At 58.7% G+C, this 24,176-nt stretch overlaps 2 protein-coding genes across 2 annotated transcripts in view; both read left to right on the plus strand.

The window, feature by feature from the left end:
* The window catches only part of HTT (huntingtin), a 142,895-nt gene extending 136,387 nt beyond the window's left edge, over positions 1-6,508 (plus strand). The window contains 3 exon segments of the mRNA XM_047718723.1: positions 1,177-1,339; positions 1,513-1,673; positions 2,569-6,508. Of these exon segments, the coding sequence (XP_047574679.1) occupies positions 1,177-1,339; positions 1,513-1,673; positions 2,569-2,782 (538 nt within the window). The 3' untranslated portion in view covers positions 2,783-6,508.
* Positions 6,509-8,496: 1,988 nt separating this feature from the next.
* Positions 8,497-23,241, plus strand: MSANTD1 (Myb/SANT DNA binding domain containing 1). The gene is made up of 4 exons (XM_047718725.1): positions 8,497-8,546; positions 11,850-12,114; positions 15,640-15,915; positions 18,180-23,241. The coding sequence occupies exons 1-4, from the start codon at positions 8,531-8,533 to the stop codon at positions 18,418-18,420; spliced, it is 798 nt and encodes a 265-aa protein (XP_047574681.1). The 5' UTR covers positions 8,497-8,530; the 3' UTR covers positions 18,421-23,241.
* Positions 23,242-24,176: the final 935 nt, after the last annotated feature.

Genomic DNA, 24,176 nt, shown 5'->3' on the forward strand with positions numbered 1-24,176 from the left:
TACTGCATGCACTTGTGTCCAGGGTTGGCTCAGCTTGCCAATTCTGGAAAATGGGTTAAGCACCTTGCCAGGCTCTTTCCCCAGGACAGGGTCCCCGGTTCTGATCCAGGCCTCCCAGCCCAGGCGACATGATGCATCTGTGGCCTTGGGAGGCCCATTGTGTGCCGCTCAGCCTGTCCTGTCCTTTCAACTAGGTCTGCCAGAAGCATCTGGCTTTCACTGGAGCACACTGAGCAAGGTTGTCCCTGTGTCCACTTGGGCCGTGAGGTATTATGGAAAGCCGAGCACTGCAGTCTATTTCTGTGTTGAAATTTAAAATGAGTATTTATAGCCATTCTTCCATTCCACACAGATCTGTCAAGCCGGGCCACAGCCGGGTGGCAGGCAGGGGAGCCCACATTCAGGTCCCCGTCTTCATGGACTTTGTGCCCCAGTGCTAACCAAATAGACCAGTGTTTTAGTGAGTTCCCTCAGGTGTGCTACTTGGTCACGCTCCAAACACGAGGTGGGGACAACCATGGGCGTCACCCAGAGCAGCAGCCTCACATGTGCCAGGCTGTAGCCAGCATCTGCAGCAGGGGGATCTGAGCACACCTAGAAGGGGGCACGGGTCCAGCTTCTGGGTCAGTTCTGGTGCTTTCTGCAGTGTATGGCTCTCCATACATACGAGAGCGTGGCCACCCTCGGGGTGCAGACTGAAGTCTCAGGGGTGAGGGGCGTCAGCAGGAGTGTGTGCGGGCCCAGTCAAGGAAGAAGAAAGGTCCTTGCTGACTGCAGTGCTGTGGCAGCAGAATGGGGGGCTGAGAAGAGGTCATAAAGCATTTGGACGTGGATGGAAATGAATGTAACGTGGACGGAAATGAATGTAACATGGACAGGGTTCTTAGGAGCTTTTTTTTTTTTTACTCTCCAATGGCACCATCTGAAACCCTTTCTGCTTATTACTTGGCATGACTTGGAAACCCCTCTCCGAGTCATTGGCCACCTCCATGGGGTGGGGGCACTGGGTCTGTGCGTTCACCTGCAGGTCCCCAGCGAGGTCAGCAGGTGTGGGGGAGCTTCGCCTGTTTGCTCTTGCAGGTCATGTCCTAGGACCCAGGCCATCTCTCAACTGGTTTTAGACATGAGGCCTTCTCAGGGTGGGGCCAGACTCTGACCTGTGTCCCCTCCTTTTAGGGTCAGGAAAGGGTTCCCCTGTGAAGCCAGAGTGGTGGCACGGATCCTTCCTCAGTTTTTAGATGACTTCTTCCCACCCCAGGACGTCATGAACAAAGTCATTGGAGAATTTCTGTCCAACCAGCAGCCGTACCCACAGTTCATGGCCACTGTTGTGTACAAGGTGAGGGCATGGGGTCATGGAGCTGGGGCCCCTGAGGTTGACTCATCCAGACTTTTCAGACTGAATGCCTTTTACTATCTGAGTGTGCTGACCCAGTAGACTTGCCCGTGGGCCTACTTCCTCACCTTTGAGAACCAGAAGCATGCCATGACCCAGCCTCTCATCTTTCTCAGGTTTTCCAGACTCTACACACCACTGGGCAGTCATCCATGGTCCGGGACTGGGTCATGCTGTCCCTCTCCAACTTCACGCAGAGGACCCCAGTGGCCATGGCCGTGTGGAGCCTCTCCTGCTTCTTCGTCAGTGCTTCCACCAGCCCATGGGTCTCGGCTGTGTATCCTTCCCTGGGTCCAGGCCGGCATGCGGTAGTTTCTGTTTGTCAGTCCTGCAGACTCCTCTCGCAGCGTCTGGGTTCCTGTTTTCTGTTAGAGTTTTTGCAAGGAACCCAGCTGTCAAATGACATTTATCTTAAGCCTCGAGAGAGTGCAGCATTGGTAAGGGAACAGAAAGGCGAATGTTTACCACACTGACCAGTACCACTTGGAGAGGTGGGGCGGGAGGGGTGCCCCGGGCAGCAGGAGGTCCCCGTGGACTCCTCCCGCCTGCCCTTGGGCCCTGTGCAGTTGGCTGTGTGGCTGATGCTGGTTTTCATTATTCCTGGTCCATTGTGCCTTGTGTCAACCTCGCGGGTGAAAGGCTTAAGTAAAGATCCAGTTCCCACCCCAAAAATGCTGGCTGCCAAAAGGGGATGTTCTTCTCTGGCAGCCTTCCCCCAAGACAGACCAGAGCCTCTGAGCAGACAGCGGTCCTGGTGCTGGCGGCTGGCCTCACTCAGCATTGCCAGGGAGGGCCCGGGCTGGGGGGCCATGGCTCTGGCCTTCCTCTGTGGGAGCAGGGCCCGTGGGAGCATCAGCAGCCAGAACTGTGCGGGGAGCCAGGCCAGGTAAGTGCTGAGGAGTGGAGCACCCCCGCCTCGGGGCTCCCCTCCCCACCGGGCAGAGCCAGGCTTGCGGCTGCTGCAGCAGCGTCGTTGGCCGTTCCCAGCTTGGCTAGCAGGAACGAGGTGGGAGGCAGCTGCTGCTGCTGTCCAGGTGCCCTGCCTCTGCTCCGGGCGGCCTCTGTGTAGACCTGTGTTGTGGAAGGACAGCCTGGTGAGGCCAGAGAGGCGCGGACGGGAGACCATTCATTCTTCCCTCACTTGAGCCTTGCTCCCTTGACTCATCTGCCAGCCTTCCCCACGTCATCAGCAGGATGGGCAAGCTGGAGCAAGTGGACATTAACCTCTTCTGCCTGGTGGCCACGGACTTTTACAGACACCAGATAGAAGAAGAGCTGGACCGCCGGGCCTTTCAGTCCGTGTTCGAGGTGGTCGCGGCACCAGGAAACCCGTATCATCGACTGCTGACTTGTTTGCGGAATGTCCACAAGGTCGCCGCGTGCTGAGCGCCCACGTGGGGCAGTGGCCCTGGAGCTGGGGATCCCGCCTGTGTCGGCGCGGCTCTGCACACAGGCCTCCCCACTCCCCCATGTCACATCGTGGCCAGGCAGGCGGTGTCCAGCTCTGCCACGTGATGGAGGAGCTCTGTGGCAGTGAGGCTGCTTGCAGGGAACATATGCAGTAACGTGGGGTTGAGCCTGAGTCCTTGCAGAGGGCAGGGCAGCTGTGTCACTAACCCTCTGTGCCGCGGCTAGTGCGAGATGCCAGCTAACCAGCCGTTCCCGTCCTCCCCATGCCCAGTCTGCTCGCGGCTGCTGGGCCACAGCTGCTGTTGCGTCCAGGGTGGAGTCCTTGCGTTTGCAGGGTAGCCTGGGCCCCTCTGCTGTCCCACAGGCAGGAGGTGGTGCCAGCGGGCTGTGGGGAGCACTCTCCCGGGCTCTGCGGTGTGTGCGGGTCGGGGGGGGGCGTTGCTGGGTACGTGACACCCAGCGCCATACTTCCCTTTCTCTGTTTTCTTCTCAGGATTTAAAGTTTAATTATATCAGTAAAGAGATTAATTTTAAGGTAACTTTCTCTGCCCGTGTAGAGTATGTGCATTGCCAAGTCTTTGCCGCACGCAGCAGCACTGGTGGAGGCTTCCCTGAACTGGGGCACTCCCACCGCCACCTGCTCTCCGTCCCGCAGCCCCTCCTGCCAGACACCTGCCTTCTGTATTAACACGCCAGCCGCGCTCAGTGGCGCGCTTCACCCTTTCTCGCGCGTTCACATCTAGTAAGAATTTAGCTGTTTAATGTTGAGGTGTCTGCGTCAGGAACGCACACAGCCTCTCCGGGGATTGGAAAGTGCCAGCCCCTGACCCGTGCACAGGTGGGGTCTCTCCTCCCACCTGGACGACTCCAGAGCTTCCACCCCAGTGAAGGACTGCTGTGCTGGTCCCTCACTGACAAGGCCAGCCCACCCGGCTCTTGACAGTCTGTCGTGTTCAGTGACGCCGGACCGGTTGGCCTGCAGTCCTGTCCTGAGCAGAGTCTGGGCGGCCGTCTGCCCAGGGGCCGACTGGCCGCTCTTGGGGTCTGGTTCCCATGTGGTCCCTCTTGTGTGTTAGGGCCCAAGCTCTTGGTCAAGGGCAAAGCTTGGCACTTTGGCAGCCATTGAAGAAGGACCCCAGCACCTCCTTGGCACCCTTCCCAGCTCAGCCTATACACTGGGCCTCCTTTCGGGAGGGTGCAGATCTGTACCCCGTGGACCCAGGATGGGGCTCGATTGGAAGGAGCAGGAAGGAGACAGGACTGGGCAGCAGTTGGCTGGCCCATGGCCCCTCAGAGCCGCTGCTTCTTCCCAGACCCAGGCCACAGGACCAGCTTTCTGTTTCCAGCCCCAAAGTAACCAAATTGTCCAGTGCAGAAGAGACCTGGCCGTTTGGGTTGACCTCTGCTGGACAGAGCTTTGCTGTGCCTACGAGTGGGCCCATGCTTGCTGTCTGACTAGGCTGGCGGGCTCTCTGCCCTCTTGGCCCCCAGAGACGGGCACATGGTCACATGGTGACCACCACACCATTCAGCTTGGTTGTGAGTTCAAGTGCAGGTAGTGTTTGGGGTATTTCATGGGGTAAGTGGAAGAGAACATCGAAGCCCTTTTCCAGAGTCTGCAGAGGAGGAGTATTGGTACATGGTTAGTTACCCTGACGTCTGGCCAGCATGGGCCTGATGTCCCACCATAACACACGCAGCCAAACTGCCTGGAGACTCCTGAGCTGACTGTCTGCCCCAGAGCTCCCGTTTCCTTCTGCCCTTTCCTGCTGCTGCGGTTTGGGACCTACTGGGGTGCAGGGTTTTCCCGCCAGCCTCCACAGAGGCTCCACCGAGCCAGGGCGTGAGTGGTAGAAATGGGTCCCATGTCTGAGCAGGACTGGAAGGGAACCTTAACGGAAAGTAAGTCACCATTGTCCCCGCCCCCGCTGGGCTCCCATTTCTTGACCTGCCATTTCCCATAAAAAGCCTGCTGGGATGTTTGTGAGTGCGGGAAAGTGTCCCCCCACCCCCACCCGCCCCATCACTTCCACGGCCCTGAGATGGGAGCACCATGGGCCACGTGCTCTTCCTGCTGAGGTGTTGACATTGTAGGCGGTAGCACTGTGAATGGGAGGTTTGGAGCTGTTCCCCTTAGGAGCCATATCACTAGGCTCACCTGTAGGCGTCTCCCATCTTCACTTGTTTGTCACCGACCGGAGATCATCATCTCTTAACAAGGGGGCCTAGAGCCCTGCTCTGCCCATAGGCAATGACCCAGACTGGGCTGTGTGCTCAGAGACGGACAGGAATTGGCGAGCACAGTTCTTAGCCATGGAGAGCAGCTACGTGTGTGCCTGCGCAGACCTGTGATTGTATGTATGTCTCCGTATGCAAATATGCAAGGCTACCGAGGATGGCTGAGGCAGTTCTCAGAATTCGGCTTTTCTTAGCTGGCCACGTGGAGTTGGCTGCATGGCTGAGACATCTAGGAACCGTGTCATTGCTCGTTAAAATCCTGAGAAAAGGGTCCGCCTTCCCAGCTCTCTGCACAAGGAATTAAAACTCTATCAAGTTCCTAGAAGTCTGTGGCAAGCAGCAGTCATCAATCCAGATGTTGTTGAAAATGTTAATTTGGCAGGTCTGTTTGCAGTGGGGGAGTTGTTTTCCTGCCGACACTTTGAACACAGACTTGAATGAAACCAGGGCGATGTCCTTCTGCATGCCTTCCCCAGAAACGTGCCTCCCCTCCCCGCTGCCCCACCGTGGGCTGCCAGTGCCCACGTCTCCTGCCCTGTCCTATTTTTGCCAGCAAGTGGATCCGGAGGATGAATGAAGCTGACCCTTCCAGACACCCCAAATGTAGCATCAGAAGGCCCTGCCTCTTAGAGGACCCCCACCGCACCCAGCCCCCCCGCCCATTGCAGATGTCACTTCCAAGGCCCTGGGGCCCAAGGGCAGCTTCTCCCGGGGGAGCTGCAATGAGCCCTTGTTGTGGGTTCTTTTGGAACAGACTCTGACGAAGCTTTCTTCGGTGGGGGTGGGGCGGTGTCTCTGGTATTGTGGGGAGTGGAGTTCAGATACTGTGAGCACCTTCCCAGTCCTCACTTTCCTTTGTGTCCTTCCCTCTGCAGTGAGCCCTTGAAACCTTGGCTCCCTGTCAGGGTGACTGTGGGGTGGTTCTTTGTCGGGGGCAGGGGGCAGCAGCAGGGGAGCTGCCTTGCTGGAGAGCTCAGGAGGGCTGTGCTGCTGCTGCTGGCCTGGAAGATTCAGGGGTCACTTTTCCGCGTGCACCCGTCACTTTCAATGCAGTCGAAGGAACCCCCTCCCCTCCCCCGAGTGCTTCTGGGAGCACCTGGCCCTGTACAGTCCCTGCTGTTTCCCGGTGCAAACTGGGTGGTGACCACTGGTGCTGGAGGATCGTGGCCGTCATGGATGCAGGTGGTTGAGCTCTGAGCTGAGCGGGACCCCCTGTCCACGCTCGCCGCTACGCGCTACGGTGCGGTGCCAGTCAGTGGGCTGTGCGCTCCTGCCACGCAGCCACCACCATCCCCCCAACGTGGGGAGCCAGCGAGGCTGTGAGGGGCACGTCCCGGAGCCCTGACCTGGACCTGACTGTCCGCTTCCAAGAAGAGAGGGAAGGACTGACATGCGATATGTATTTAAAATTTTTTAAACTGCTGCAAACGTTGTGTATCTGAATTAAAGGGAAATAACACCACATGCTGCTGTGCGAAGCATGCTTGCTCCTGGAGAACCCCTGCCAGGGACGCTGGCCCGTGCCCAGGGTGAGGGAGCGGGCTGGGTGTGGGTTGACCGGGTGTGTCCAAGAGGGCCCCACAGATGTGAGCCACTTGGGACGTTGCGATCTGGCCATCCAGGGCCACGTGGCTTGGGCATTGTATCTGGCTCCGCGTGTGTCCGGGGCCCTACAGGGTCATCAGGGCTGGCGCAGGGCTAGGGCCCTCACGTGGGCTGGGACCTGGCCGCTGAGCTCCCCTCAGGGCCCTGTCGGCAACCAAACTCCTGGCCTGCCTATTTGCACTTCGAAGTCTCACCTCGGAAGGCCTCATAGGTCCCCAAAGTCTTGCCTACTCTGCTGAGTGGGGAGCTGCACTTCTTAGCTCTGGGTGGGCCCCTCCTTGGGAGCCATGGCAGTGGGTGTTGTAATCTTGGGGTGCAGCTGTCCTACCCCCAGCCTGCACTGACCACACCTTCAGGCTGATCTGGCAGGGTACCACATCTGTGTTCACTCCAGTCCCGTGGGTTCCTGCCTGTCAGCAGTATGGCCCCACATACTGCACCACAGTGGGTTCCAGACAGACAACACAGGCAGCTTAGTCCCTGCCCTCAGGGTGGCAGTGTGGCCGAATGCACAGACCTCCCTAGGCTCCGTGGCAGCCCCACGCACCGCCTTGCCCTGCACTGGGACCATGCTGGAGCACTGGACAGCGGGTGCTGGCTCCTCATTCCAGCGGCCCTACACATTTGATGGGGCGACTTCAGCTCCCTAGATCTGACTGCTCAGTGATCCAGTTCCAAGGCCTCTGATGGGCCCTGTGAGCTTCCAAGACTCTCTCCCCCTCCTGGTCCAAGCACAAACACTGCCTGGGGCACCTGAGCGCACCTGGCCTACTGTTCTTTCCAGAAAGAAGGGTCCCAGAGCCTCTGGTGTGAGGCTATTTGCTGTTGCCCACACCCCTGTAGCAGAGGCGCCCTCCTCTGAGCCTCTGGAGCTCTGCCCGGCATGATGGAGGCATCTGGCCTCGCCCCCTAGGCAGCCTGGTGGGACGCAACACTGTGGGAGGAAGCATTCTACCTGGGCCGCTGGGTGCAGACGTGGTCCTGCTTTGTGGCATCCCCACAACTCCTCTTGGAAAGCCATGAGCACGTTTCCTGCAGTTTCCAATGATCTAGACTTCAACAGCCCGGCCCCTGTCTGCCTGGATGGCACTTCCCCACCAGCCTCCCAAGCAGGAAACCTGGAGGCCACTCCCAATGGCCTGCTCCTTGCCGGCCATGTCCTCTAGGGAGCTTGGGACTCCCAGGCCAAGGGGCACTTGGGATGTGGCTGGGCCCGGGAGAGCCACTGGTACAGGGTTGGGGCCTGCCCACCGAGGCAGAGGGCTGACAGGTAAGGGTCTGGGCTCCCCAAGGATGTAGGAAAAAGGGCAATGGTACTAGCCTGGTGAGCCGGGCCTGCAGCACCCCGCCACCGCCCCCACACACACACACAACGCACCCACCCACACAGCGCTGGACCGCAGCTTGGAGCTTCCTCCCACTGTGAGCTGGGCCATCTGAGGCAATCGTTGCCCCCTTCCAGTGGGACAGCCCCCACCTTCTGGCCCCGCCCTCCAGGGCTCAACCCTGCCACCCCCATGCCCCCCCCGCCCCCCACCATACTTTGCCACATTCCTCGAGCTTCCCTGCATTTGCCCAGGACGGAGTGTTTCCACTGCTGAACTCACCTGCCCACTGTGATGGGCTTGGCTCTTGGGTGTCCGGTCCTGGCAGGTGCTGGAGGCTTCTTATGGGCACATCTGCTTCCTACCCTGGGCCTGCCTGGCTGGGCCCCCAGCATGCAGAGTAACTCCTACCAAGCAACAGTTCACAGGGCCCACAGCATGTGGCCACACAGGTGCCCTGGCTTCCCACTGAGGCTTGACCACCCTTCTTCCCGCAGGTGCTGCCGGATGCCCAGCCCCTGGCCCTCTGCCTCCCCATCCCTCAGAGACTGAGGCCATGCAGCTGTGCCAAGGTATGAAGCCCTTCCCAGCACAGGACAGACAGGGCCCCCCCCCCCCCACCTAGCCAAGGCTGTGCTTGGAGGCCCCCCTGAGCACTCCCCTCTTTGGGGGCTTCCAGTGCCCCCTGAAACCCAAAAAGTCATTTAGACTCCAGCCTCTTGCCCGGACCCCTCAGGATGCACTGGCTGGAGGGAAAGCAGGACACGCCAACCCCTCCTCAAGGGCCCCTGTTTGCCGTAGTGCTGAGCACAGTGATGACTGTGTGCCAGCGGCTGCCCCTCAGCAGCAATGGGACCAGCTAGCCTGCAAGCTGGGGGCCTCGGGGCAGCAGCTTCCTGACATGGCTTCACTGTCCCCAGCCAGGCCAGCTTGCTCGTCTCTGTCCTCTTCAGTGCTCTTCTGGCCTCTCCCTCGGGCCCCCACCCCTGTCTCAGGAGGTGCCTGGAGGCAGCCCCGCTCAGCCCTGGGAGCCATGGGGGAAAGCCCTCGAGGGAGGGAGCGCTGAGAGCCTCTGCCTGAGCACTGGGGGCTTCCTGGAGGGTACAGCAGCCCTGAGCCTTCCTGGGCGGTGCTGCTTGGCCAGGTAGCTGTGTCCCTGTGGCCCCAGGTGACCCCGGTGGCCTGGAGAGGAAGAAGCTCCTACAGGAGCTGATGGCAGGGCTAGGCCTTGAACCAAGAACCCGCTGAAGGCGGGGCAGAGGCTCCTCTGTGCCCACACATGTGCCCCTCCTGCCCTCGCCCAATGCACTTCCAGTTCTGACCCAGCCTGGGCACCTCCTGCCCTTCCACCTGACAGTTCCCCATTCCAACCTCAGCTCTTGGGTGCACGGCCGGGTCTGAGGAGGACTTCTGTTAACCGTGGTAAAGCCTGGACTTCAGGAGTCCCTCCCCCAGGTTCGGGCCACCGCCAGAACCCCACAAATGCCAAGCAGCCTCATTGACGGCCCATGGATACCAGAGCCTGGCTGGGCGCCTATGCCTGGGGGACGGGGTTGGGGCCTGTCCAGCAGGTGCGGCAGGCCCCTGCACATAACCCAGCTGGGGTTTTACCTTTTAACTTTGAATGTTGGTGCCTTTAGGTGGTGCTTTTTCTCCATAGTCCCATGGGTTCTGTGGCCTTGGTCTCCTGCCCTGGCAGACCCCAGGGAGCACCTCAGCCCACCCCCTGCCTGGCTTTCAAGCCCACCTTTACTCCCACCCCTCTCCCCACACTCCTCCAGGGATGGTCACGCTGTCTCCCTGCCGGCTCCCCTTTGTGCTCCTGCAAGCCGGCCTTGCTGCCGATGTGAGCCTGGTTCTTTCCCGCAGTGCCCTCTGCCTTCCTGGTGAGCCAGGCCCCTGGTGAGCACCCCTGTGTCGCCATGCAGAGCTCACTTTTGTCCTGCGGTGTGCCCTCCCAGCCCGCTGATGCTGGCAATCCGTGGCCCCGGCCCTCAAGACATCGGGATGAGCCTTTGTCAAGCCCTGGCGGAGACTTGCTAAGGGATGGTGAGGGTCCCACGGCCAAGGACCCCAGCCATGGCCAATAGCCACCTTGTCAGCACTGGGGGGCCTCCCAGGAGCCCCCAGGAAATGCTGGGGAAATTGGCCAGGCACACAGCAGTTTGCACTGGCTATGTCCTGTGTGCTCTGCCCAGGACCATGGGCACATAGGAGGGGTGACAGGTGTTTTTTACTGGGAGCCTGCCAGCCTGGGCTCCTTCAGGAGATAACACAGCACGGGGTCAGACACAGTTCCAAGCCAGCCCCTTGCCCACAGGCTGATTTCACCTCTCCACCCCTTGGGCTTTTCATGGGTAAAATGGGAATAACCATGAGGATCAAAGTGGGAGATATTATCTATAGCTCTTTTTTTAAATTTTTTTTTAAAGATTTTATTTATTTTTTTGACAGAGATCACAAGTAGGCAGAAAGACAGGCAGAGAGAGAAGGAAGCAGGCTCCCCACTGAGCAGAGAGCCCGATGCGGGGCTCGACTCCAGGACCCTGTGATCATGACCTGAGCTGAAGGCAGGGGCTTTAACCCACTGAGCCACCCAGGTGCCCCTTATCTATAGCTCTTAAAACAGTGCCCAGGATCCAGAGAATACTAAAAATTATTATGTTCTCACTTTTGCAAGTATTCTGAACCCAGGATCACACAGCTACAGTAGAAAATAAAATGGCCTGGCTCGATGTAGATCCAACTGTCATGAGGGAAAAAGAGAAGAAAGACCAAAACCAAGTAGGAAGACTACAGAGACGAGGTGATGTCAGAATAGGGCTTTGAAGAATGAGTAGGAGCTTGCCAGTAAGTCCAAAGGCCAAGTCTAGGTGATCTCTTGGGAAGGGAGGGGCTACCTGAGATTGGTCCCTTTGTTTGCTCACGTAGTTACCCAGCAAGACTTTAGCAAATCCTTTTCCATGAGGTACTGGGGTTGCAAGGAGCACGCCACCCACTGGGTGGAAGCAGGTCAAGGGCAGATGGCGCGGAGCAGGATGAGGTTAGGGCTGTGCTGGCCTAGGATGGGAGGGACAGATAGACAGCCACCTGCTGCCTACCACTCCCTGGCCTTGAGAAGTACCCTGACTTCTCCGCTCACCCCACATCACCAGTCCCACCTTCACGGAGGGAGACAGGCCATCCTGCCTGGCCTGGCCTTGGTGCATTTCCCATAATGAAGTAGGAGTGTGTTGGCCAGGGTCACACTGGGTGTGGAGCATGTTGTGGGTAGGCGAGGGTCATTGTGTGTGTGTGTGATGCTGCGGGTCCCCCGCGGCTTCTGCTCCTCTATGTCTCCCCTAGGCATCCGCCTCACTGCCCATCCTCCTCTGCGTCTCTGCATCTCCCTCTTCATTTGCCCCGGGCCCTCGTTTTGTCCCTCCCTGACTCCCCCCATCATGGGCCCTTCCTGGGTCCCTGGCCTGTGTGAATGGGGCGGGACAGGGCGGGGGGCCGTGGCCTGGTCCCCAGTCCCCAAGTCCAGGGAGCCCACTGCATGCCAAGCTCCCAACGGGCCAGGCTGGGAGGCGGGGCCGGCGCCGGGCAGCCCGATTTGGGTCTGGCCCGCTTGCTGCAATATTGATGGCCCGTCAGGGCAGCCCTGATTCCTGCGCTTTCAGTTAAAAGGTTTCTGTTGTTGTAGCTTATGCAGTTGCTCTGTTGCTATGGAAACGTGACATCAAAATGACGTTTCCCGTTTAAAAGCTTTTAACTAAATTCCTGCCTGTCAGATGTAGGCCCCATTTTGAGCGCCGAGCTGCCTTCCAGGAGTGGGGCTCCCGCCCTGGTGTGCAGGCCACGGGCCGCCTGAGCGCCCTCTTTTAACCCCGCAGGTGCCTCCAGCATGGCGGCGGCCGAAATGCCCGGCTACCTGGTATCCCCGCAGACGGAGAAGCACCGGCGCGCCCGCAACTGGACGGACGCCGAGATGCGCGGCCTCATGCTCGTCTGGGAGGAGTTCTTCGAGGAGCTGAAGCAGACCAAGCGCAACGCCAAGGTGTACGAGAAGATGGCCAGCAAGCTGCTGGAGATGACGGGAGAGCGCCGGCTGGGCGAGGAGATCAAGATCAAAATCACCAACATGACCTTCCAGTACAGGTGGGCTCTGCGCGCCACGTGCCTGCGTGCCCCACGCCCCGCGCCCCAGCCCCGCACTGGCCCAGCCCTGGCCCCGCATCGGCGGGCTGCCACAGGCCCCTCGGAGCTGAGTCAGGAAGGCCCTGTGTGGGCAGAGCCTGGCCGCAACACGGGGCCTGCATGAACCGCTGGCTCCTGTCGCCGAGGTGGGGAAGCTGAGGCCCAGCAGGACGGGCTGTCACCTGGCAGCAGCCCACCCGAGGCCCCTGCCCAAGCCACCCACAGGCAGCTCCCACTCGGTGAGACTGCGTGCCGGTCGCCCAGGCATGGCTCGGCTAAGTAGGGAAACTGAGGCCAGGGGCGAGAAGGAGGCTCCACTTCCAGGCCTATAGATCCCACCTGGTGCTCACACTCTGTCCTTTCCGGCAGCCACCGAGCCCAGCTGTGAGCGCAGCCAACATGGTCCATGATTGGTGAGCCAGGTGTGTTGTCGGGCTGATGCTGGGGTACCCAGTAGGCCCCCACTCGTGGAAGGGGCCTTATTTGTGGAAAGAAGCCGTGGGGACCCAGGCCTGGCCCCACATCTGCCTCTACCCTTCCTGCTGTGGCCACCTTGCCCTGGCAGTCTGAGGGAGGCTGCTGGGTCGGGGCTGTGGGCAGGGTTCCCAGGCGGGTGCACTCTGGCACCCCGTGGGGAGATAGCCCCAGGCCCACAGGCCTAGCATCTCGGGGGTGGGGGTGGGATCCAGGCCTGTCTGCAGACAGTCACTGTGTGCAGAGGGTCCTGGGCATGGCCAGGGTCACAGGTGTGGACTGGGTCATGGCTGTGGCAAGGGTTATGGGCAGGGCTAGGGTTGTAGTCAGGCCAGGGTCCTACTGGGGGGAAGGTTGCCCCAGAGCTAGGGGCTGTGGGGGGAACTAGCAGCAGTGAGAGTGGGTGGGGGGCTTAAGACATACTGGCAGAGGTGGACCTGTCAGTGTCCCTGAGAGGGGCGCTGTCCCCGGAGCACATGCAGGTACCTAGCAGCTCCCAGCCCCAGTGTCCTCCTGCTGCTCCTAGGGACTGCTGTGAGCAGAGGACAGAGACGTTGTCAGGGCTGGGTGTAGACAGGGCCTGCAGGCTTGCCCTGGGCACCTTGAGGGGATCTGCCCTACCAACAGTAGACAGGGGGCCACCCCTTGCCCCTCCTGGCCTGCAGCTCCCAGCCCGTCTGGGGCCTGGATGCATGCAGAGGCTTCCCAGGGCCTCTGACATCCAGTTGGCCATTTTCAGTTGTTAACTTTTCATGGCCCTTGAAGGAATAGTTCCAGAGTGTGGACCTGCCGGAAGGCCCATCTCCGCCTGCAGCCCCAGCTCCCAGGCAGGCCCAGGGGCCAGAAATGAGGCAGCCACTAAGGCCACAGTCACAACATAAACAATGTTCAGTTCCAGCCACCAGGTTGAGGGCTGAGTTGTCCGTAGACATGTGTGTCCCCGTACCCGCCTCCTCCATGCACACGGCGCACCCCTCTATGCCTGGTGGGGGTTTGCCCATCTGACTCACAAATTCATGGGCTCTTTGGTGTCTGGCTGAGTTATTAATTATTTATCCTGAGAGCCTTCTGCGGAGTCCCAGGAGAGGTGTTGTGTTCCGTTCCTGAAGGTGGGGGCTGTGGGCCAAGGAGGCCATAGGAGAGGAGGGTGCAGCAGAGCTGGGGCCTGGGCCCTCCATTCGGGCTCCATTCCAGATGCTGCTGGGGGTAAGGGTTGCACGCATATATAACATTATTTTCCCATTCCCTGAGGGGGAAACTGAGGCCTAGAGCGGAGGAGGGACTTGCCCAAGCCTTTAACAGGCTGATGCTTTCATTGGTTGACTAGTTCTTTATCTCTTTCCTCCCATCCACACCCAGAAAGCCTCCCACAGCAAAGTCTTTTCTTATTTTTTCACTATAGCTCTTTACATATTAAGGTTGTCAAGGTAAGGAAGCCTGAGTAGCTGCATTCCTTGGAGCATGGTTTCTTGGAATACCCTTCCGGGGTCTCCTGTGTCAGAGGCAGGCCTTTCTTCATTTCTCCAAGGAGTAGCCTGGCCCATGGTCAGAACAAGCACAGGGGGGCCTCCGGAGGGGCTGGAGGGGAGCCTAGGCAGAGGCTAGATGTGGGCCCCAGGCACAGTCCTCTACTTGCTGCACCTGGAATCTGTGTAGGCCTCCAGGGTGATGGGTGGTCCTGGGGTCAGGAGACGAAGCAGCCATGCCTTTTCCTCTGTGGCCTATGCCTGGCTTTTTGCTGAGGACATTCTGCTCAGTGAATGCTGTTCCTAAGGCCAGCTCCTGCTGTGGCTGGCCTTGGCTTACTGCCCTGAGCCACAGACCCCCGTGCTGTCCAGGTGGGTCCATTTGCTGAAAGCAACTAGTTCAGATGGTCAGCTCAGTATTTCCAGTGACCAGTGTGACCAGGGGCCGATGCTGGCAGGAACCCCACATCAGGAAGCAGGAGCCATCCGGCCACAAGGGTTTCTGTAGCTTGAGGGCCTCCCTACTTGGGAGGGCCACAGACTAATGCTGGGTCAGATGGGGCAGACAGCAACTCCCCCCACCCCCCAAATTGTGGCCTCCTTCCAGGCCTGGCCAGGGCTGCCCAGCTCTCCTGTAACTGGGTCTCCCTTCCCTGAGCTCCCAGAATTCAGCCAAGGTGCAGGGACCTACAAGGTCTGTCTGCAGGGAAGAGCAGGATGCAGGGCTGGGTAGGTGCCCAGCTCACAATGTGCAGAGCTGTGCTGTGTATACCCTTGGCCCCTGAGTCTAAGTAGGAATGGGGGATGTCAGGCCCAGCCCTGCCGCCTCCTGGTACCTTCAGTCAGGAATGTTATCTGGTCAGTTTGCTGTTTGCCAGAACTGGGCATTGTCTTATTAAATTCTCCCTAAAGCTTGTGAGGAGTCTACTTTGCTCATGCCCATTTTACTGATGTGAAAATGGAGGCTCAGAGAGGTTAATGAACCTGTCTAAGGTCACACAGCAAAGTGGTGGAGATGAGCCACAGCTCAGGTCTGTTGGACACTGAAGCCTGCGTTCTTTACTCTGTGGATCTCGCTTCTCAGGTGTTCTCTTTAGAAAAACACGTTCCTTCTATCATGTCTTACATTTGCTTTATATGATAGTTATCAGAAGATTTTATTCCTATGTTTGTATGATGTATTTTATTATTGCTGGTTAACTTCAAAGCAGGATTTGTTCCTTGTAGGGAGTTTAGAAACTACAGACCAGCAAGGACAGAAACAGTACAGCATAACCCCGGGCCCCGGCGCTCACAGACGACCTTACTCATGTTTGGGGTGCGTGATTCTAGTGCCCACCATGGGGTAGGTCCCCAGCCTGACTTCTTTCCCTGTCTCATGTCCCCTTGGCCCTGGAGCCTGGCCAGTTTTTCTGGGAAGGCTGTCTGGCCAAGAGTGGTTCCCTGGGGCCCCAGCGCCCCCAAGCACCCCTCAGCCGAGGGCCAGGTGGAACAGGCCGGGAGCAGCTCCGTTTCTCACCCTTGGCTCTTGTGTCTCTCGTTTCAGGAAATTAAAATGCATGACAGATAGCGAGTCCGTCCCGCCCGACTGGCCCTATTACCTAGCCATTGATAGGATTCTGGCCAAGGTCCCCGAGTCCTGTGATGGCAAACTGCCGGACGGCCAGCAGCCGGGGCCCTCCACGTCCCAGACCGAGGCGTCCCTGTCGCCGTCTGCTAAGTCCACCCCTCTGTACTTACCGTATAACCAGTGCTCCTACGAAGGCCGCTTCCAAGACGATCGCTCCGACAGCTCCTCCAGCTTACTGTCCCTTAAGTTCAGGTAGTGTGTGTCTTCCTTCCCTGCCTCCACATCCAGCAGGGCCAGGAGCCTGGCGGCCAGAGAGGGGGCTGGGAGAGGAGAGGGGCGGCGGCTCTGGGGCGGTGGCATCCTCTGCCATCCCTGGCTGGCTGCCAAGGCCTAGGTGGTATGCAAGGGCGCCCAGGACAGGGAGGCTGCAGATGGGGGGGCCTCAAACAGGGGACCCTCAGACCAGAGGGCCTTAGATGGGAGGCCACAGACGGGGGGCCTCAGACGGGGTCCTCAAACAGGGGGTCCTCAGATGGGGGGCCATGGGTGGGGGCCCTCAGACGGGGAGCCTCAGATGGGGGTGCCACAGATGGGGGGCCTCAGACAGGGGACCTCAGACAGGGGGCGCCTCAGAGGGGAGACCTCAGACTGGGGACCTCAGATGGGAGCGCCTCAGATGGGGAGGCATCAGATGGGGAGGCCTCAGACGGGGGGCCTCAGACGTGGGACCTCAGATGGGGGCCTCAGATGGGGCCTTCAAATGGGGGGCCACAGATGGGGTACCACAGACGGAGTGCCACAGATGGGGCACCTCAGAAGGAGGCCTCAGACGGGGGGCCTCAGAATGGGGGCCACAGATGGGGGGGGCCTCAGTTGGGGGCCCTCAGACGGGGGGCCTCAGATGGAGGGCCTCAGATGGGGGGCCTCAGACAGGGGGAGCTCAGACAAGGGACCTCGGACCGGAGGCCTCAGATTGGGGGGCCTCAGACGGGGGGAGCTCAGATGGGGGTGCTGCAGATGGGGGGCCTCAGATGGGGAAGCCTCAAAGAGGGAGGTTTCGGACAGGCTGGTCAGACTGAGAGGTGGGAGATACTGAAGTTCAGGCTGTCATGTCCATAGTCTGGGTTCGTCTCCTGGCTCCATTACTTTCTAGCTGTGTGGAAAGTCCTTGACCTCTCTGGGCCTCAGTCTCCTTCTGTAAAATGGGGATAAATCAGCACTTAGTCTGAGGATGGCTGGGAGTGTCACGAGAGAGAAGGGTGGGGACTGGCACATGGAGGAAGACCAAGTGCTCCCCCACCAACCCCCCAGTTTCTGGCTCCTGGGCTCCCCATCACCCCCAGCAGATCCTGACCCAGGGTCTTCCTCCTCCCTGCCCTGGCAAGGCTGGCTGGGAGGGGAATTGGGCTGAAACCCCAGAGCATGCTCCTCAGCTAAGACCAGCGGGCATGCCTGTCCCCTCTGCTGTCCTTCATAAACATCCTGCTTGGCCAGCCCCAGCCACATGAACCTGCCCTCGGGAGGCCCACAGACAGGTGCACAGGAAGCACAGCTCCGGGGTATGGAGGCCTGGGGAACCAGAGGGACATTTGGGGCCGGCTTTCAGGGGTGATTAGGAGTTGGCTGGTTGGGGAAGAGGAGGCACAGAGCAGATTTGAGTGTGGCCCTGTTTCTTCCTCAGCCGTGGGCTGTAGGTCTGTCAGATGGGGGTGAGATGAGGAGGGTCTTAGGGAGTGTGAAATCTGGGGCTGCTGCTCATTTTGTCTGGCGCCCCTTCCTTGCGGTGGATTTCTCAGCAAAGACCCCAAACAAAAATGCCTTTGTGACGGCCAGACGGAATCGGCTGGAAACTTGAGGGTTATGGCCCGGTGTTTCCATGGGCTGACCCAGTTCCCAGACCCACAGCTGCCCCCAGGCACCGCACCAGGGCTGGGACATGGGAGCTGCTGTCCTGCCTCTGAGGTTGGCTGGGGCTCTGCTCTGCTTCAAAGCACAGGGCCCAGAGAAGGGGACTGGCCAAGGCCTTGGGGGGTCGGGTGGGAGGTGGCCTGTCAGACCAGGGTGCTCACTGCCCCCCAGCAGAGAGCACAGGCCCTGGCTGCAGCACCGGCTGCCTTTGCCTCCCTGGAACCACCAGAGGTTCCAGTCCCCATGGGAGAAGCCACAGCGCCCCTGGCCACCCAGTCCTTCTCATCTCTCCCCTGGTGTGGCCACTGCCCTCCCTTCCACTGAGTCCCACACCAGGCCTGTGCCCCTCCACCCGGTCCTTGGGTTTGGGGCTGCTCCTGTGGCAAGGTATACCCTGTCCAGCCGGGCTATGGGGGTTTGGATGGCCCTGGGACCCAGGACTGGGGTCTGGGACTGCCTTGGGTCCCACAGGGTGGCGGTGCCCACAGTCCCTCCTTGCTGGCTGCCCGGGGCCACCACGGGGTAGGGGTGGGGCGGTGCTGGCCACGTCAGGTGGGCAGAGCCACAACCCTGCGGCCCGCCATCCCCACGCGGCACTGTCCTTCCAGGTCGGATGAGCGGCCCGTGAAGAAGCGCAAGGTGCAGAGCGGCCACTTGCAGAAGAAGAAGCTGCGGCTGCTGGAGGCCATGTTGGAGGAGCAGCGGAGGCTGAGCCGCGCCGTGGAGGAGACATGCCGCGAGGTGCGCCGCGTGCTGGACCAGCAGAACCTGCTGCAGGTGCAGAGCCTCCAGCTGCAGGAGCGCATGATGAGCCTGCTGGAGAAGATGATCGCTAAGTCCAGCGCATAGGGCCGGCGACACCGTGCGGGCCAGCTGCTCCAGGCCGGGGCCCGGGGTCGGGATGGACGGCCTTCCGCCCGCCCTGGGGCTGCTCTGGGGAAGGGAGGCTGCGGCTGCCAGTCTCGCTCCGGCCAGGTACTTCAGAGGAACTCCTGGCGTCTGTCCTCCAACACCATCACCGTCGGTGGTACTCGCAATGGCTTTTGATACTCGCTGTGTGATTTCTTGTGACTCCCTGGAAGCAGAGCTCATGTTCTCAGCTCACAGGTTGGTCAGTTCCAAACACAAACACGAACAGGGACAGGCCGGTGACAGCTTCATGCCTGGAGCGGAAACCCTCCCGTGGGGGAGACGGCGGTCTCATCTGACCCTGGGCCGAAGCCCAGAAAGCCTGCCGCCCTCTCCTTGGAGTGCTGGGTCCTCCGAAGGCCTCCCCGTGAGGACACTAACAGAGCAAGGCCCGGTGCCCATGTTTCGGTTCTCTGGGCCCAGGGAGGTGGCAGTGATGAGACAGAGACCTGGCCTCATGCACTCACACTCTGGCTGGGGAGGCCGCTGAGCAAGGAGGGCAAAGTCATGATAGCAGGCTGTGGTCGGCGCTGCACGAGGAGGGAAGAGCAGGGACGAGAAGGGACAAGCTCACCTCCCCGCCTCTGTTCTGTCACCAGGAGGAAAACCTTTCCAGACTGTTCTCTGCGGGCTTCCTCCTAAGTCTTGTTGGCCACTGGGGCTTTGGTTTCCCAACTGCCAGGGATGCAGGGCTCCCCTCCTGGGACTGGCATATTGCTGCCCACACAGCAGGGTTCTGAGACGACCCGGCCGGTGACGTGGTTTGACTTACGATCCAGGAAAGCGCCTTCTGGGTGAAGGCAGATGTCCTGCCAGGAGTCCTTCCCAGCCATCCTGGTGTGATAGCAGCCAGCTCATCTGAAGCTTCTGTGGTTGCCCAGGGGGTGTGAGGCCAGCCCCAGGCCTGACTGCGGTGGGCAAGAGACTAGGCAGCCATGGAGCCCAGAGCGGCCAGACGCCCCCCAGCTCGGCCACCTTGGGGGCCCCCCTGCACACACGCCAGGGACTCCAACCACACTGCTTTGGGACCAAAGGCAGTGGTGCAGTGAAGGTGTGACCAGTGGTTCTGCTGAAGTGTGAACTTGCCAATTTCTGCCAAAATAGCCAGTGTTCCCACCAAGGCCAGTCTTGGCTAGCAGCACATCTGTGAACCTGTGCTGGGGAGGTGGACACGGGACAAGCCTCAGCAACTGCTGCAACGGAGACCTCAGGGGCGTCGTGTGCTGCTGACCCGAGCTGGGGGCTGGTTTCAGGCTGTGCCTGAGCATCACCTAGGTGGCAACGGACTGTGGCTCTGCATGACCGTCCTGGCGCTCCTGGGGCCATGGCTGTGGTGCACCAGTGTTCCCATAGCTGCGGAAGGCCGCGGGCACATGTGTTATGTAGCAATTCTGCCTTTGTACTTAGGGGTCATTTGCACTGTTTTATTTTCCCAGCTGTCTCGCTGAGCATGGGGTCCATGCTCACTCTCTCCACATCTCGCTGAATTGGTGCTGCCACGTGCTCCATTGGGCTGGAGCAGGGCAGGCGCAGTCTGGCGGAGGTCAGTAGTGCAACTGCCCATGTCGCTCCCTCCATAAACTGTATCTGTCGCGAGTCTCTGATTTCTTCTATAGTTACAGAAGGATGTGCAGGGTGATGTGGCCATATTGGTAAACGCTAAGCTATTTGATAAGATCCAGCAAGCCGCCTGTTAATACCAAAAACTGAAATCAGGAACCAGACGAACGTGCATCCTTTCACCTTTATTATTATTTAACATTGGCATTTTTAGCTAATGCATTAAGATAAACAAAAAAAGCGGGATAAAAGAAATGAAAATTACCTTTATTTTCAGATGATATTTTTCTATTCCCAGAAAGCAGATACACAAGAGATCAAGAGCTCTTTAAACCACCCTGAACGTGTGGATTATGAGAACAGAATATTCCTCTCATAGTCATAATTGAGAACTGCAGGGAATCTATGAACAGGTTTAACCAGAACGGTCCAGGATCGACACAAAGGAAACTGTGGTTTTACTGTAAAATCTAAAACAATTCCTGAGCGTATGTGGAAACCACATACCCCTAAACGCTCCCAAGTAGTGTCATCATTTTATTAATGTAATTCCAACAATATTCTCAGTAACATTGTGGGGTTTTGTTTTAAAATGGAAGAAAGCTTTTTGTTTTGTTTTTTAAAGTGGGCCCCACACTCAGGGCAGAATCTGACATGGGGCTTGAACTCATGACCCTGAGATCATGACCTGAGCTGAGATCACAAGTCAGGTGCTTTACCGACTGAGCTGCCCCAGCAAGCCCTGAAGAAAGTATTTGTAAGTTCAGATGAAAAAGGAATGGGGCAAAGAGTCTGAGGCCAAAGGATGGAAGGAGACCAGCCAGACCTCATGTAGCACCCGGAAGGCCGTGTCTGAACCAGAAAAACATCAAGAGACAGGAGCCCAGACGCTGCAAGGGGCGGTGGGCCCTGTTGTGAGTGGGCTGGTGCAGGGCCCCTCCATGCTCTGGGGGGGGACTGAAGATGTCACCGCTTATGTTCCTGTGTACCCTCACGCCCAACACTGACGCCCAACAGACGACTGTATGAGAAATTAAACCTAAGACTTAAAAATTGTACTCATTTCAAAATAACAATAAACCCATTATATGTTGACATCAATGACAACTGCCTGAAAAGTATATTTTCTCAAACAAAAGGTTTTCGCGAGAAGAGGGGCGTTGTGTTACACACCCCCCAATCTCTGGCTGGAGATACGGCAGCAGGCTGCCCCCAGCGCTGCCCCGAGCAGCTCCTGATTCCGTGGACCACAGGATGTGCAACCGTCCACAGAAGATCCCACGCCGCACAGATAGGTATTTGGAAAAGAAAGGGATCTTTCGCTGACACGTGCGGGCCACTGTGCACACCCCTCCTGGAGGACTCCCCTGTCGTGCAGGCAGGTCGCCACGTTGAACTCAGTCCGTATGGTGCCCTGGGGAGCCCCGCCGTGCACTGGGCACGTGGATCCCACTGCACTGAGTCAGGCCCGTCTCTGTGCCCACGGCATGCAGACCCCCACAGAAATGCGCTCTCATCACTCTCCCAGCTGCTAACCAGCAGAGCCATTGCCAGGGCAGGTGGTCGGGCTCGGGGCTATGGGGGCAGCTCTTTTCCTTCTAATCTCAGCTCGAAAGCGGGAATTTTGGCTCTGGTTACCATGACCACATGAGTTGTTCTCCCGGTGGGGACGCTGTCTGTTTCCAAGAGGTACCCAAGTCCCTTCAGGTGAAAAGTGTGTTCCCGTGAAGAATGTGTCCTGCTGTCCAACAAGAGCTCCCTGGTGTCCAGCAGGAGTCCCCGCGCTGACCGACCCTGCACTAGCTGCCTTCTCCAGGACTCCGAGCCCAGACACTCACACCACATCCAGGCCTCGCCCCTGTCCGTCTCGGGTGGGCCCAGTGGGACCCCACACGCCCCCCTCAGGTCATCTACCTACTTCCTGAAGGTGTAACTAGACCTAAGCATGGTCCCATCCCCCGAATGGCTCCGGAGACGCCTTCCCTTCCAGGAGTGCGGTTTCCTGGCACATCTCGGCTTGGCTTCCGAAACACAGATGCGTCATTGAGAGCAACGGGGGACTCTCCAGCTCTGTCGATGGGGGACACCATTTGCAGCCACTGTCCCATACTGGAGCCGACCCACAGGCCCCGGGAGCAGCAGTCCCCCACGGACCTTGTAGGGCACTAGGTCACCATCACCGCTGTCTTCCCAGGCGATATCACTGCTCCGTGCCACTGCTGGTCTTCAGGGACCCCCCCACCATGTCCTGTTTATCCAGAGTGGTGACCCCACCAGTCAGGGTAGGGGAAGAGGAGGGAGCAGGTGCAGGGGCCCCAAGGTGAACCACGCATGTGAGTTGGAAGAGGAGGGAGGAGAGAATCCCGGAAATGCAGAGGTCATCTCCCCAGGAGCGCTGTGGGACTTTGGCAGCCTCCAGAGCCACGGCCACTCCCTGGGACGAGGGTGAGGGCATGCTGGCCTCTGTGGGCTGGGCAGCCACACGCACCTCATTGGACATCCTGTGGATGTTCTGACCACAGCTGCGAGTAGGCCGGGGCAGGAGAAGATGCTGGCTGACCCTTGCCAGGACAGGTGGAGGACACCTGCGTTTGGGAGTGGGCCACGCTGTCTTTGGCAGGTTACCGCTCTCCTTTTGGAAAACAGCCTTTGGTGCCAGGCTTTCTGGCCTCAGGCGACCAGGGATCGCCTGGTCTCCAGTGAGCCCTTCCTGCGTACCCCAGTGTGCGTGTGTGACACGCTTGGGGAGTGGGCATGTGCCTCTGTCTCCACACGGAGCCTCTGTGCCTGCCCTGATTAGGGTCACAGACACCTTCCCCGGGGCCGTCCGTGGGGCCACTCCCCTGCCAAGGGACAGATCCTTCCGGGCGCTTGGGAGTGGCGCGGTGGACATCCCTGTGTGAACTGTGCTCGCTAGCAGGCGTTCTTAAAACAGACAAGACAGGTCTAGGGGAACTCAAAGTTGACTAGGAAAGTCCCCACGTTATGCTCCATGGCTCCCAGGTGAGGGAGGGGTCCAGTGTCACAGCACCGTCTGTGGACAAGGCTGGCTCTCCACTGCCGAATGGTTTTGGAATCTTGTTAAAAATAAATTGCCCAGGGACCCCTGGCTGGATCAGTGGGTGGAGTGAATGGCTCTTGATCTCGGGGTTGTGAGTTCAAGCCCCACACTGGGTGGGGAGATTACTAAAAAATAAACTTTAAAAATCAACCAATAAATTGCCCCCGATGTGTGTGTCTCCATCCACAGTCTGTCTTCTGTCTGTGAGGGATGATTTCTGTTCTCGTGTCAACACATAACTGTCGTAACTATGGTTAAGTCTTGAAATCTGACATTGTCCATCTTTCAACCTTGTTATTCTTTTTACAAATTACTTGAATATTTTAAGTCCTTAGCATTTCCACATAATTTTTTAAAATATAGTAAACGACACACAATGTAAAATCTACTGGTTTTTTTTTTTAAAGATTTTATTTATTTATTTGACAGAGAGAGATCACAAGTAGACGGAGAGGCAGGCGGAGAGAGAGAGAGGGAAGCAGGCTCCCCGCCGAGCAGAGAGCCCGATGTGGGACTCGATCCCAGGACCCTGAGATCATGACCTGAGCCGAAGGAAGAGGCTTAACCCACTGAGCCACCCAGGCGCCCCTAAAATATACTGTTTTAACCAGTTCTGTGAACCAGCAAGTCTGTTCCCACGTGGCAAGCACGCCTGCCCTCCACCCGCCCTGACTGACCCTGTGTCCGCGGGGAGCAGCATCCTGCCCTTCTCCACTCCTGTCCCTTGACACCTGGTACCTGACTTTCTGTCTCCGGGCACTCGACTCTCCCAGGCCAGGCTGTCATGAGAGGGTCGCACATCTGGACGCATCCTCCATGTTCACCCGTGGCAGCAGGCCCACCAGCCCGCGTGCCCACCAGTGGAGCACGTGGGTCCCCTTCCCCCACATCCTCCCCAACACTGGTTGGTTCTTTCTGGTCTTTCCGATGAGCGCCATCCTAACAGGGTGAGGTTCTGCTTGGCATTTCCCTGATGTGAGTGCTACTAAGTGTCTTTTCATGTTGGCCTCTGTGTGTCTTCTTTGGAAAAACATCTGTTCAGATCCTCTGCCCATTTATTTTTTATTTTTTCTTT

The sequence above is a fragment of the Lutra lutra genome, chromosome 2 (assembly GCF_902655055.1).
Source record: "Lutra lutra chromosome 2, mLutLut1.2, whole genome shotgun sequence".
Classification (NCBI taxonomy): Eukaryota; Metazoa; Chordata; class Mammalia; order Carnivora; family Mustelidae; genus Lutra; species Lutra lutra.